The sequence below is a fragment of the Nannobrachium achirus genome, assembly GCF_963921795.1.
Source record: "Nannobrachium achirus genome assembly, chromosome: 14".
NCBI classification, from domain to species: domain Eukaryota; kingdom Metazoa; phylum Chordata; class Actinopteri; order Myctophiformes; family Myctophidae; genus Nannobrachium; species Nannobrachium achirus.
The window spans coordinates 34,394,417-34,408,954 of record NC_137821.1 but is presented as its reverse complement, the minus strand read 5'-3'; the positions used below and the strand labels follow the sequence as shown (position 1 = coordinate 34,408,954).

General features: G+C 42.0%; 1 protein-coding gene across 2 annotated transcripts in view; it reads left to right on the top strand.

The window, feature by feature from the left end:
- Positions 1–7,477, top strand: part of rbpjb (recombination signal binding protein for immunoglobulin kappa J region b) — a 70,332-nt gene extending 62,855 nt beyond the window's left edge. For both annotated transcript variants that reach the window (XM_080741789.1, XM_080741788.1), the window contains 6 exons: positions 802–939; positions 2,020–2,132; positions 3,997–4,137; positions 4,585–4,740; positions 5,223–5,326; positions 7,025–7,477. In XM_080741789.1, coding sequence (XP_080597915.1) covers positions 802–939; positions 2,020–2,132; positions 3,997–4,137; positions 4,585–4,740; positions 5,223–5,326; positions 7,025–7,349 — 977 coding nt within the window. In that variant the 3' untranslated portion in view covers positions 7,350–7,477. The remainder of the gene's footprint in view (positions 1–801; positions 940–2,019; positions 2,133–3,996; positions 4,138–4,584; positions 4,741–5,222; positions 5,327–7,024) is intronic.
- The last annotated feature ends 7,061 nt before the right edge of the window (positions 7,478–14,538 follow it).

The following is a 14,538-nucleotide window of genomic DNA, read 5'->3' as shown; positions in this document are numbered from 1 at the left end:
ATTGTGTGTTGCTTGTGTAATTATCTTGTCTTTTGTCTTTTACAGCTTTTGTTAAAAAGAAAAAGTTTTTAATAAAAACACATTTTCTTTTTTACAAAAGCATAACAACTTTTTATGCTTCTATAAAGCTTATGTACTGTATAAATACAGTTTGGGTGGAGTCTCTCCAGCAGAAACAGAAAATACATTTTCAGGTCGGCATACCAATTTTATCCTATCGGGAGTGACGTCTCACACAGGATATAAACAAGTGAAATTGGAAGTTGTGAAACACAAAGATGATAAAACAAAGTAGGAAGTGGAAAGGGACAAGCCTATAAATCGGTTCTCTCTCCTAATTGGGTGAATTTGGCAACGCATCTGTTCACTAAAGTTCTGGTGAAAATCCCTGTTTCTGAACAAACACTCTATAGCAGTGATTACTATAGAAATATAGAGCTTCAACCTTTTAATCAAAAACATTTTGTTAAAATGTATCAATCAAACGTACACCACCTTTAAATGTGTATTTCACCCCTGACTGTAGATTTTTCTGTGACAAATTCTGCCTCCAGAGGGCGCTGTTGTTTACACTGTAGCTGGTACATGCTGGTGTGATTGTGTACACAGCACATAAAGAGTACATGACGCTCAATGTGTTAATATTTGCTTCCAGGCTGTTTTCACATCACTTATCACATTGTCAACACACTACCTCTGGATTGCAGGTCAACGTTGGGTTGTTGCATAACTTGCGTGTGTGTGTGTGTGCCTGTATGTTTGTTTGTGTGGGGTGGTGTGTGCGCGCATGTGCTTCCACAGTGTGTATCGCCTCCGGAACAAAAGTGGCGCTCTTCAACCGGTTGCGTTCCCAAACAGTCAGCACGCGCTACCTCCATGTGGAAGGGGGAAACTTTCACGCCAGCTCCCAGCAATGGGGGGCATTCTACATCCACCTGTGTAAGTCTCCAGCCATGGATCCCGAGCAACAGCATCTCTGTACAGCTCTGTGTATACACGTTAAACATGCTTTGTTGTTCATTTGATCAATTCATTTAGGATTGATATAGGATTAAAATAATAGATGTTCAGTCTGTCTGGTAAGGACACAGAATTCACTAAGATGTGAGATGAACAGCATGCACACATACACCAGCATACTCTATTATGCTTATGACTATTTGCATCTCCCGTGCTTAAATTAATAAAACAGCTGTTGCATTTATTAACACAGCTGCAGTTAACTGATATATTGTAATGTAACTTAAAGTTATACCATGTAACTTTTTTTATAGAACAAATCTTAAAATTGTCCTAACTGTTAAATCGCTAAAGTTTTAGAACACCCACTCCGTTATTTTCAGCTTCTAAAGCCTTCTCTTTATATGTTTTCTATGAGCCGTGAGGGGGGGAGAATTTCGCGGCAAAATTGCGTCATCACACTACCGGCCAATCACAGCGAGGGTTATACACTGCCGGCCAATCACAGCGCATCTTGAAGTGGGGTCGCTATGGCGGCCATATTTGTAGTCACCCGCGTGTCTCTATAATCAAAAGGTAACCTTGCCTACCAGGCAGGGTGAAGGAGTCCGTTTCTCCGGAATGCCTGAACGCACAGGAACCAGGGACCCCTCTAAAGATAGATCTCGGCGAGGTGGAGGCAGACGAGGTGGAGGCAGACGCGAAAAACGGCCGAAAGACGCGGACGCGACCGCGGTTTGCTATAGGGCTACTGACCACTAGTTGAGCATCTTACACAGTATAGCTTTAAGTGTGAGTTGCCTGCAGGTCCTGAAAAAGTATTATATTTTGTTTTCCAATTATCAGGCCTTAATGTGCTAAAGAATAAAATAAATATTGGTGCACTGAATTGATAGTTTTCAATCGATCAATTCACACAGATGGGTAATCTCAGAGATGAGTCATCTCTTTCATTATTGATTTAATTGGTGAGACAGGTGTTATATTTCAGTCAAATGTGTTTCAATGATGGCTTGAAGCACTAGTAACAGTTTGTCTCGTCTTGTCCTTTGTGTTCAGTGGATGACGAGGAGTCAGAAGGAGAAGAGTTCACTGTGAGAGACGGCTACATCCACTACGGCCAGACAGTCAAACTGGTCTGCTCTGTCACTGGCATGGCCCTGCCTAGACTGGTAAACGCACACACGTCCTGTTGACCACCTTCTTTCCTTTTGACTCTGACTTTGCCATCTTTATTGACAATGAATACATATCTGCAAATACATACAGTACATCGGCCCCAGCTAAAAATGCATTAACCCATTTAGACCGGGAACGCAAAATGCGTTTTTACCTTTCAGGCCGGGAACGCAAAATGCTGTTTATCCTTTCAGACCGGGAACGCAAAATGCGTTTTCTGCGTTTCCTGTAGTTTTTACCCTCTTCTGGTCTCGTGGCCAATGAAATGCATCAGGAGGCGATGACGTATGCTTCCCAAAGCAAAGCAAAGCATTCTGGGATTTTTTTTGGCTTTGCATAACTTTATTTGTCGGAGAATCCCAGTGCGCACAAGAACAGCTTCTCATAGCGGCGAAATGAAAGACGCGTTGAGCGAAGGCAAACCGGACCCGCTGGAATTGGCATTGTTATTGTTACGTGATATGTTTGAAAACGACGACGATGATGAAGAAGTGTTTCATGGATTTCATGAGGACTGGATTACTTTTCACGGATGCACTTTGAGACGAGACCAACACGTTAGCGGTTAGCCGAACAGCTAGTCAACCCCAAACTCCAGAACAACAGATTCGCAGCTATCTGGAGGTAATAACACTTATAAAATGATTATGATGATATGGTTCATTCATTCACATACACAGGCGCACACACACACACACGCACGCACATATAATAATAATGACAAATGTCGCTCGCCAGATTTACCGTTATATGGAGCTAACAACTAGAATTGAATATATTCAATAAGAATGTTTTGGTGCTTGTTGTTTCTTGTCAAAGTGGTGGCCTATGGTGTAAGGCCTATGGTGTAAGGTCTCAAATATTTGCTAATTATGTTTCTATGAGCTACATAGGCTGAGAAATATATTATTTATTAGACGTTTTATAAGATTTATTACAATTTTTGAGTTTGCAGATTTCTTTTTAAAAAATGATAAAGGTCTGGACCATGACAAATAATTTCCCATGAAAGCCAAAGGTGTAAGCTATCAAACAGTTTTGAAATTTTGTTTCTAGCTGCTACAGAGGCTGAGAAATAAATGTTTTAGTAGACGTTGACACCTCTGTGAAGTTTTCCATAAAATCTCAGGTTTTAGGGGTATTTTTCCAATCGGCCATAGGTTTTTAAGGCTTTTTTCCAGGCGGACTTAGGTCTAAATGGGTTAAAGCTAGGAGCTTCGTCAATTGTGGTCCTTAACCTGTTTGGTGCCAATCCCGAGTTTCCCGAGTTTGTATTTGGTACCCTACCTGTGCCAACCCCGAGTTTCCCGAGTTTGGGCATTTTTTTATTTAGTTCTTTTTAGTTTTTTGGACCTCAACAAATGTATTAGGCATGATCGCGATCGCAAAATTGCATGTTTAACCCCCATACCAACCCCATCTTTCAAACATGGCAGCCATGTTTGTTTACATATGTAAAAACATAATTGCTGCTATCTCATGAATGCCTGAACGGATTTCCAAGCGGATTCTTTTGTTTGAAAGCTGTGAACAGCGTGCACACACGTGCATGATCTAGGCATGGGAGTGCATGATCCGTGCACTATGAATTACATGGAAGTCTATGGAGAGTGGAGACCATGGCATCGCGGACCTTCAAAGAGATTTAATTGATAGCAACAAAAGTGTAAAAAAAAAAAGATATGTGTTGATTTTGTACCAATGAGTGTGTGAAAATGTGAGGGTGCGCACTCACAGTGATGCACATACATGTAGGAGAGTCTTTTGGTCTGGGGGGATGTATGGTTGTGCCTACCACACATTCCTCTCCTCTCCCCCATTCACATCCGCTAACGCTAGACGTGTTCCTCCCGTCAGATCATCCGTAAGGTTGACAAGCAGACGGCGCTGCTGGACGCCGACGACCCCGTCTCCCAGCTCCACAAGTGTGCCTTCTACCTGAAGGACACAGAGCGCATGTACCTGTGCCTTTCCCAAGAAAGGATCATCCAGTTTCAAGTCAGTGCTTTTTCATTCCACACAACACGGGTTGTACAAATAAAGGCTGAACACGCCCGGGTTGCAGGGTCAACTCACTTTACAACCCTAACCCTAACCCTACAACAGGGACTGAAAGTGAATTGACAGTAACTCACACATAGCACAAAAAACACGGTAACATGCATTATGCACTTTGTGTATCCACCAAAGCATTTTTCACCCTGTCTAAACGCCCAATGTTGAGTATATTTCAATATTGGTGCGCACCTTGTCATGTTAATGTCGTTTTCAGAATAGCATAAATACTGTATGCTGCACTTCCTTTGAAAACAGAAATTACAAAGCATACATCAGGAAAATAACACCTTAATATTTTTCTGATTGGCTAAATGACGGTGCTGATTCGATTAGCTCTGCCCTCAATAAGTAACGTTGTGGACTGTCGCTCCCCTTCACTCTGGCCAGGCCACTCCATGCCCAAAGGAACCAAACAAGGAGATGATCAACGACGGAGCCTCCTGGACAATCATCAGCACGGACAAGGCCGAGTACACCTTCTACGAGGGCATGGGGCCCGTCCACGCACCTGTCACCCCCGTGCCTGTGGTTGAGAGCTTACAGGTACACTTATGTCTACAGTTCTCCAAAGCAGCGTTTCTCAAACCTTTACTTTTCAAGGTTTCCCCATAACTCTGGCAGTGTACGAATGTTTGTACACTGTCAAAGTTACAGACTTGTTTGGGTCAATTTAGACCCCCCTAAAGGAACCCACAGTGTCCCTGGAATTCACTTTGAGAACCACTGTTCCAAAGTATAACAAGAGTGTAACCTCTCCTTTTCTCTCATTCTGTGTTTCTGTTTGTAATGTTCATCGGAGCGATTTAAAATATTGCAGGTTTATGAGGGACTGGACATAATATTTCAGGATTGTGCTGGACAAATGAATTGCCGGCAGTCAGAAATGAAACCATTGCTGCAGCGCAGAAAACGGTCCAGTGCAGGGCTCTACTCCACAGGCCAGTGAGGCCAGGTGAACTGTGATGTTATTTCCATTGATGTATCATCATTTGAACGCGATGGCTCTCGTGTGTGTTTGCGTGCAGCTTAACGGCGGCGGGGACGTGGCCATGCTGGAGCTGACGGGGCAGAACTTCACTCCTAACCTGCGGGTCTGGTTTGGGGACGTTGAGGCTGAGACCATGTACAGGTGAGGACTCCTTTGGTTTTTCTATTAATCTCTTAAAGCCTACATACTTAGATGACCGGGATCCCCCAGGGGGTCTATACAGTACTTTGTTATTGGGGGTTTCAGTAAGTTATTGTGATATAACAGTATTGGCAGGGAATCTGGAATCTGGAGGGTTTGGTGCCAGCGGCAGCATCCCCCAGAAGAGAAGATTTGTTAAAAATTTAAATTATGCACTTTCAACGTTTTTTTCCCCCAAAAATAAGCCGAAATTCGATTCTTTATGTAAAGCGACTTTGGGTACTTAGAAAAGTGCTATATAAATCCGAGCTTTTATTATTATTATTAGTATAAATATTTGTAAATAATTTGCAGTACAGGGGGAAAAGAAGTGGACCAAGTAGACTCCTGGGAGTCAAATAATAATACAGGGCTTAAGTGGCTAAGTGCTCATCTGCAGATGTCCTTCCTTGTAAAACACTGATGGGTGGTAGTGGGCCTGTATTGAGGTTTTCTTTGCTATATAAATGGGTGAGTAGTTCAAGTGTTTATCAATACTAGGATTAAGTCAGAGAGGTGGTCAAAGAGATGAAAGATGCTGATGGCCACTCTTTGCTAAACACGTGGAGAATGCTATTATGTCAAGTGGGATGCTGCAAAGGTTTTCAAAATCCACATAAGAAAAACTGTCGCTGAAATGTTTTGACAGAGCTCACCTGTACGTAGCTTTGTCTACGTGCATGCATGTTCAGGCCAGTCCAGTTAGCATACAGTATATGTTATATCAATTGATCTGTGCATATATGTCTGCCTTATGCAGGGTTCCCACGGTCATGAAATTCCTGGAAATATTTTGAAATTAGACAAATATTTTTCCAGTACTGGAAAAGTTTTGGAATTGATCAAGGGTCCTGGAAGGTCCTGGAAAAAATAGTTATTCATTGTCTTTGGTTATTGATTTTGTTAATACCTCTGAAATGACAAATTAAACATTGGCCAAATTGTCAAATATTAGAGGCAGAAATTGTGAAAATAGCCGATCTACATGCTCACAACGCCTCGCAACGCGAAACGTGTTATACAAAATTCCTCAACTATTAGTGCTCGTCAGGGTGGGGGTCCCCAGTTAAAATATGATTATTTCGGGGGTCACAGCCTGAAAAGGTTGAGAACCACTGGCATACACTACCTGTCTTTGGGCATTGCGCATAGGAGTAAGCGACTTGTTATTGAGCTGAATTATTGTTATATAGTCCTGGAAATTGGGTTAAATATTCTGGAAAAGTTTTGGAAACGTTTTGGAAATTAATTGGTAAAAATGTGTGGGAACCCTGGCCTTATGTCTCTGTCTGCTTGTCTTGAACAAATAAACAGGGTATTTGTTCATTAATCACATGAACCATAGCATGCCTTTTCTGGGCATGTTGTCAGAGGCGAACATTCGGCAAAAACATGCGAACATTTAGCAAAAAATAGCACATCTACAAGCTGACAACAATGCATTGTGTTGTGAGCTTGTAGGGCGGCTATCCTATTTCGCATAAAGACATTTTGTGTAGAGGGTCCAAGTTTAGACCCCTGCGTGACCGCGGTCAACGGAGAATATCGTATTGACATTAAGTGGTTAAAAGTGAATACACGTGAATGAATGAATGAATTGCCACAGATCACAGCAGCCCTGACAGCTCTCACATGTTTTTTCCCCATCTCTTGTCTCAGGTGTGCGGAGAGCATGCTGTGCGTGGTGCCCGACATCTCGGCGTTCCGCGAGGGCTGGCGCTGGGTGCGGCAGCCGGTCCAGGTGCCGGTCACGCTCGTGCGCAACGACGGCATCATCTACTCCACCACGCTGACGTTCACCTACACGCCGGAGCCCGGCCCGCGGCCGCACTGCAACGCGGCGGGCGCCATCCTGCGCTCCGGGAACAGCAGCCTGCTCGGCGGCGGCAACAGCCAGGAGGCCGGCGCCTACGGCCCCAACAGCACGTCCAACGCCGGCGGGGTAACGTCATCGTCCTCCAACGCGGCCGCCGTGGTGTCCTAACGCATAACGCATAGGACGCACAAAAGCAAACACGTAACAATATGCCTTGAGAGTGAAACTGTACCTTGTGGTTTAAAAAGAAAAAGAAGAAAAAAAACTGACTTTTGGGGGGAAAAGGAAAAAAAATAACCCACTCTCTCTCTTTAAAGTGCTGCATATTCATTTTGGAATTTAAAGAAGCTGAAGCGGATTTTCTTTTCAGCGGGACGGGAAGACGAGGGATTGGGGGAAAAGAAAGGGGGGGCGGGGTTGTTGTCTGAAGGATGAACAAGTTGTCAGCCAACGGAAATAAGAGAAAAAAGTGCTCCTCGTCGCCCTCCTGTGGTTTCTAAAGGGACATGCCTGTTCAGTTCTGGTGTTTCCAAAAAAAAAGAAAAAAAAAGGAGACGTGGAATGAGGACTTCCCACTTGGTTCACCAGCACCTTTCCCTGGCTGTGAGAAAGGAAACCACAACAACGATACATCCACCGTGTACAAAATTGTGTTTAAAAGAAAAAGTCTATTTTTTGCGCTTTCCTTCCCCCCCCTCAGTTTATTTTTCCTTAAGTGTTTTTTTATTTTATTTTATTTTGTTTTTATATTTTATTTTAATCTGTTGATCTATCTGTGTTAGCGTTTATCTGAAAAGGGGGCTGGATGTATTGATGTGGGACCGCGCGCGAGGACACAGGGACACATAAAACTTTTCTATGGACCAAGGATCTTGTATAAGCTTTAGTAAAGGTACATTTTCTCCATACCTTTTTTTGTATTAAAACATATAGTACACTTTTGTTACCAAATAGTTTCTATTCTTCCTCTGAGCTTGGCCTTTTTTTTATTTTTTATTTTGTTTAATTTCTTTTCTTGTTTTTTTTTTTTTCATGGTCCAAAATCCAGAGGTGCATACTTATGGCGAGCTTTCTCCCTGAAAATAAAGAAACGCCAGTGTCTTTGGATGGAACACTTCCATTTTTTTCGAATTTTCGCTTTTTCTGTTCGGGAGTGGGAACAAATCTGAAGTCTGGGGATTTTTATTTTTGGTTAAATTTTACATAACCGAACGTTTTTGTTTTTGTTTTAGGGAATAACCTCAGAGGGCCTATTTTATATCATTGGTTTTTATGAAGTCTTTAAAAAGGAAAAGCTTTAAGCAATGCCTCTGCCTTGCCTGCAATACTCTTATGTGCGCTATGTTTCCTTTGGAAAAAATACTATACATGTCTGTACATCTCACATAGAGCCATAGCGATATTTGCAGAATACTTCAGAAACCAGACTTCCTGCAGCTACAAAACTAAGTCAAGTTTATCATTTTTCACAACGATTTAATATGCGTAGTCATTGACTTGAGGATAGCCTTAGTACTGTATATTATTCCTGTGCACACAGTCAAAAGAATGACATATCCAGTGTCGTAACATTGGTCTAAACTAAGTATCAAAAGATGATCTTTGCCGTTGTGTTCTTGAAACTTACGCCTAACTAGGTGTCTTCCAGTGTGTACTCCGATTTCTGGTGGCATTTTACTTCCATTGGTTTTCCAAAAAAAGCAAGACAAACACTTCCAATTTGATGTGGCCTTACTGATAACTTGACATAAAGTATTTCACCTTTTTTTGTTGTTGTTGCAAAATACCATGTTTACGCACATTGGAAGAACAACACCTATGTTTGGCATATACACACAAAAAAAAGAAAGTTGCAGGTGCTGATGTCTAATTGAACTTGTACACCCGTTGTAATGACCATCCACGTACCACTCGTTACCAAAACCACATTGTGAAACAAAAGAGCCTTTCCGAAGGATATATTGGCCTTCATTTTGGTGTACAATTACAAATAACATGTGTTTTTTTGTTTTGTTTTGTTTTCCAGTGTACCTTGCGGTGCGTGGTGGCCGTCACATTTTGGTACATTGTCTTGTGAGCGCTGTAAAGGTGTTCTCAGCCTCTTAGCCTTTTTAACCACATATGAACCCTTGTGTACCTATTCTGGGCACGCCATAATAGGCAAACTTTCAGCGAAAATAGACGATCTACAAGCTTGTAGATTGGCTAGTTTTGGTGTAGAGGGAAAAAGGAGGGGGGGCAAAGTACAGACCCCTGGGGGACCCTGGTCAACTAAGTATATAGGGTTTAAGTGACTAAATGTCCTGTGGTTTCCACTTAACAGAGCTAGATGTGTGTACATTGTAAACCCACTGTCTGAGAGTAGCCGCACTCGTCTGTATTTATGGCGAACAAGTCTCGTGTAGAAGCAGAAAGGCCTTCTATATGTGTATTACTGAATATGTGTATTTCCAAACATACAGCAATATTGTACAGGTCATTTCTTTTTTTCTTTCTTTTTTCTTGTCTGTTGTGATTTGTCTGCCTGACCACTAGTTCACCAGCCAGCAGGTGTATGTATGTATGTTACTGTGTGTGTATGTGCGTGCGTTTGTGTGCACGCGTGCGTGTGTATGTGTGTCACATCTCCCTACATAGTCGCTAAAATGGAGCACTGAGTTAGACTCTCTTCATTTTATCAGATCATCTTCAAAGTTGTAATTGCTCTTAAGAAAGAAATTTAAAGGAAAAGGACTTCAGATGACTTTGGTCCCACCGTCTTCCGTCACGATCCAAATATGCTCCCCCTCGTAAACAATTGTGTATAAACCCTCAAAGGCAATACTTTGGAACTTAGTATTTCAGTACAACTGTATACTATTCCGAGAAATAACTATGATGCTGTAAATTGAATGTCTACTTAATGAAGTATGTTTGCCCTTTAAGCATACCCTTATAATATGAGCAGAGGAGCAAACCAAAAAGAGGGTTCACTTGCTCCCCTCTCCAAACTGCGAAAAGTTTTAAGTTATGCCCCCACTTTCCACTTGTCTGTCATTGATGTTAAATGTTTTGCAATTGTAATATTGATATTTTTTAAATTATTGGTACCAAGTCTCCCCCTCACGTTAGTTGGTTGGTGTTTAAAAAACAAAACGAAAAAAAATGAAATTAAGTGCATTATTGCCCAAGCTGCCTAGTTTGGCCTGGGAGTGTATTTTTTTAAAAAGAGGCCACGTGACGTCACGTCTGTCCTGGAATGAACTTCCTGTCTGTCGTTATTTTAATTTTTTTTGTTGCTGTGGAGCAAACGGGTGCTATCAACCTATGTGCCCGTAGTGGCGTTGTAGCATCGCAAAACCAATTTGAGTTTCTTCACAGCGTGGTGAAACCTGTTTTTCCAGAACAACCCGCGGGGGCCGTTCTCAACCCTTTACTTGCAGGCGACGATGGAGACGCTCACCAAATCTTCCTGTACATTTTTTACAGTGTGTAATTATTTCTACTTTATGTTTCGAATAGGGTGTGCTCTTAAAATTCGTTGTGTGCTTAATATAGCCTCTTATATTAGCATCGGCCTTTTTTTGTTCTACGTTTCGTTTACAGTTTGCAGTCGCCTCTTTTAGGAGAGCAACCCCCTGGGTTCACCACTGTTGTGTGTGTGCGTGTGTGCGTGTCAACAGAAAGGGGTGTCACGGTTTTCACAAACTAGTAAGCTGGGGGCATGTTTATGTAAAACAGGGGTCTTCAACATGGGGTCCGGGACCCCTAGGTGGTCCTCAGAGTTACTACAGGGGGTCCTCCAAATCTTTGTGTGAGAGAAAGTTCTTTCTTCTACTTTATTGCACTTGAACCCTAGTGTCAATATTCGGAGAACTTTAGCCAAAAATAGCAGATCAAGGCATTGTGAGCTTGTCTTCCAACAAGCTCACAATGCCTCGCGCTGCGAGGCGTTGTGAGCTTGTAGCTCAGCTATTTTCGGCAAAGAGCTTTGGTGTAGAGGGGAAAAAGAGCAGACTAAGTACAGAGTGAAAGGTCAAGTTTATTAAGTATTAACTGTTCAAGTGGTTATCTGAAAACACAAATTGACATGAATCCAAAATGCACTGATTTGTGCTGTCAAACGATGAAACTATATGGAATCTATGATAAGGTTGTGGGGGTCCCTGCTTCATCTCTCTCAAAACTAAGGGGCCTTGGCCTGAAAACGTTGAAGACCCCTGATGTAAAACAAACACATTTTTGACAATCTGAGCTGGCTTGATGGTTTACAGTGTGGTTTTCTCTTTAGTGCAGTGGTTCTCAACTTGTGGGTCGGGACCCCCAGGGGTGTCCTCCTCACATGATTTTGGAGGGGGGTCCCCAGATGACAGTGAAGTGTCAATTTAAGGACTTTTTAATACCTAAAAAAAAAGTAGAAAGAAAAGAAAGAAAAAAAAACATTTCTGCATCAAAGCAATCAACAAACTATAGGCCTATAGGCCTACTTTGAAAATGCCAATCTACAAGCGAGTTGTTGAACAAAATCGATGCCTCGATTCCAAAAGTGCTTGTCCGGCTGGGGGGTGGGGGTTCCCCATTTCATATATGATTATTTTGGGGGGTCACGGCCTGAAAAGGTTGAGAACCACTGCTTTAGTGTGTTAGGAGTTTTACAGAAAGGGGGGTGTGTGTCAGATAATATGAGCATCAATGCATCTCTGTGTCTCTCATTAAGGCGTGTAACATTTTACATGTCTTCTTACGCTGTATTAACATGGTGACCGAGCTGTCTTGGGAGGAGAAAAATACAAAAACGCCATCTCATGAACTTTTGTGACGCTATTGCAAAGATATTTCTGTACTTAAACTGGTAATATTTCTCCTTTTTTATTTCTCTCCTTGCCATAATGTCTGTTCATGGATCGTTACAAAAGCAGCTGTTAATGTTTGTTTTGTTTTTTTATATATATATATATAATGAGCTCTGAACAATGTATGTATATCCTCTAATATGCCAAATGTCTTTTTTATAACATAGTTTTTCATGCACTGCTAAAACTAAAACAAAAAACAGGGCAGATTGAGAGGCAGCTTTAAATCAATGTAAAGGTGTGTGTGGAGCCCCTTTCTCTGTTGCACTCAGCCTTACTTCTCCCTAAGTCAATTTGGCTGTTTGCACTACAGGGCGCTAATTTATGTCAAATTTATGCTCCGTCGCCCCGTCGTACGACGAAGTATGAATCGGGGCTTGACTTGTCTTTCTTTTTTTACTCCCCTTCCTCTATCATACTTTTTTAAATTCCCACTCGCTCTCGAAATTTCTATTCCATGTTTATATAGATATTACAGTATGTACATTTGGAATTCTCTCCTGCTTATTTGCCCTCCCTGTACATGCAGCTTGATAATGCTTGGCTTTGCAACGGTCAGACTTTGTTTTTCTTCCACCCACACCCCACCCTTCTCTCTCTCTCTCTCTCTCCTCTTCATACGTCCTTTAACTACAGTATCTTTCACTCTCACTCTCTATCTGTGTATTATGCTAGTAATGGTAAGCCGAGGTGTCAGTGTGGTAGTGTACTCAGTGCTCAAAGGGTTGCTGATGGTAGAAACCTGTGCCGTTTGTAACATTTAGCAATAAACGTCAAAACAAGGGGACGGCTTTTTTGATAACATACGATAGTTTGTTTTTTTGTACATATTGCAGTTCAAGTTCATGCTCAAATCCGTATGTCATTAAAAATGAAAAAAGAAGAAAAAAAGGAGAAAAACTTGCAATATTGGCATAAAAAGAGAAATAAAAATGTGATATAAAATCTGTTTTGTATGTTATTTTTACAGGTTATTCACATCTACAGTATGGATAGGATAACCAAACCATGCTAGAACCAACTGTGACTTTATTACAGTGTTGCTTTGATATCAGTATTGGATGCATCTCCATCACAGGGGATATGGTGGCTTCATGCAGCACCAAATTATCCTTTATCCCTGCACAGCAGAATCCTTTTTTAGGTATTTTGAAGGATTTTACACTGGGGGAAGTGGAGTCTCCTTCAGTCAACTATATGGCAGTGAGATGAGATGATGCTTTCTGCCTTTTAGGTCCACTTCACTAAATCTGTTAGGCCGGACTCACACATATGCGTGAAACATCTTCTCCGTATCGTCTGAGAATGGAGGGGGGGTGGTCCAATGCATTGTCAATGGAAGGTTGTTTGGTTTTTTTATAGTTGGTGACAGAAGCACATTGTGCAAGCTGAATGGAGGAATGGCTGATGTATAGTTTGGAAAATATCTTGCACGTAGACTTAAAACTTGTTGCAACACAGGTTCAAAAGACAAATTCTTCTCATAGAAATCATTGTCTTGTACAGTAACACCAAATACTGACAATCAACCTTTTGGGGGGCTTTTCTGCCTTTATTTATGAAAGTGGAGATGGACAGGAAACGGGGGAGAGATGGGGAGAGACATGCATTAAAGATTGTTGGGAACGGGACTCGAACCCACTACTTATGTGCCTAGGTGCCAGGACCGCTGGACCACAGCCCAGGGCATGATCAGGGACGTGCTGGCCATTGTGAAAAGCGGGACAACTCCCGAACGGCCGGTTCATTCCTGGCAGGTCCAGGCCGCGCCATTAGGACAAAAATCTAAATAAAATGTCGGCCTTCGTTCCATTTTGGGGGCTGGGCGGCCAACAAAGTAAATCGTCACTGTCGGGCAGAAACCTAGTATCTCTTTCGCAAAGCAAAGCCCTGCTTCACCATACAAGGCCGTTGCACAAAAGTAGTGAAAACAGCAGATCTACAAGCACACAACGGTGCGAGGCGTTGTGTGCTTGTAGATTGGCTGTTTTCACTAGTTTAAATCATTTTTAAAATGATAAATACAAAACAAACGGTTTTGGACATACAAGGTTTCCACCTGACAACGACGAAATGTAACTCATAGAGAGAGATCTCTCTCTATGGCGCGCAATGAGGGCCTCTCCAACTATTTTTCCTGGGCTGAATCAGGGGCCCAGCACGTCCCTGGCCATGATCAACAATTTTACATAGATTTCAATTACATACTTGCTATGTCAGATGTGTCAATAATCTATCATCCAGAGCAAGAGCTACGGTTAGCTACGGTTACATTGCAACACAGTATATAATGAGTAAACGAGATGGAAATAACAAATTGCTACATTTGCGCTGCAGTATACTTAACCAAAGTCAATATTTATCAGGTGAGACCGACAGGCGGTGCTGGGAAATATGCTCTTTGAAGAGAGGACAGACAGGTGCTTGAAGTCCCACAGAACATGATAAGGCCTCCATGCCACTCCTACATACTCAGTACAACTATGAAGTCACACATAAACACAGACAGCTGGTAAAGGCATCAA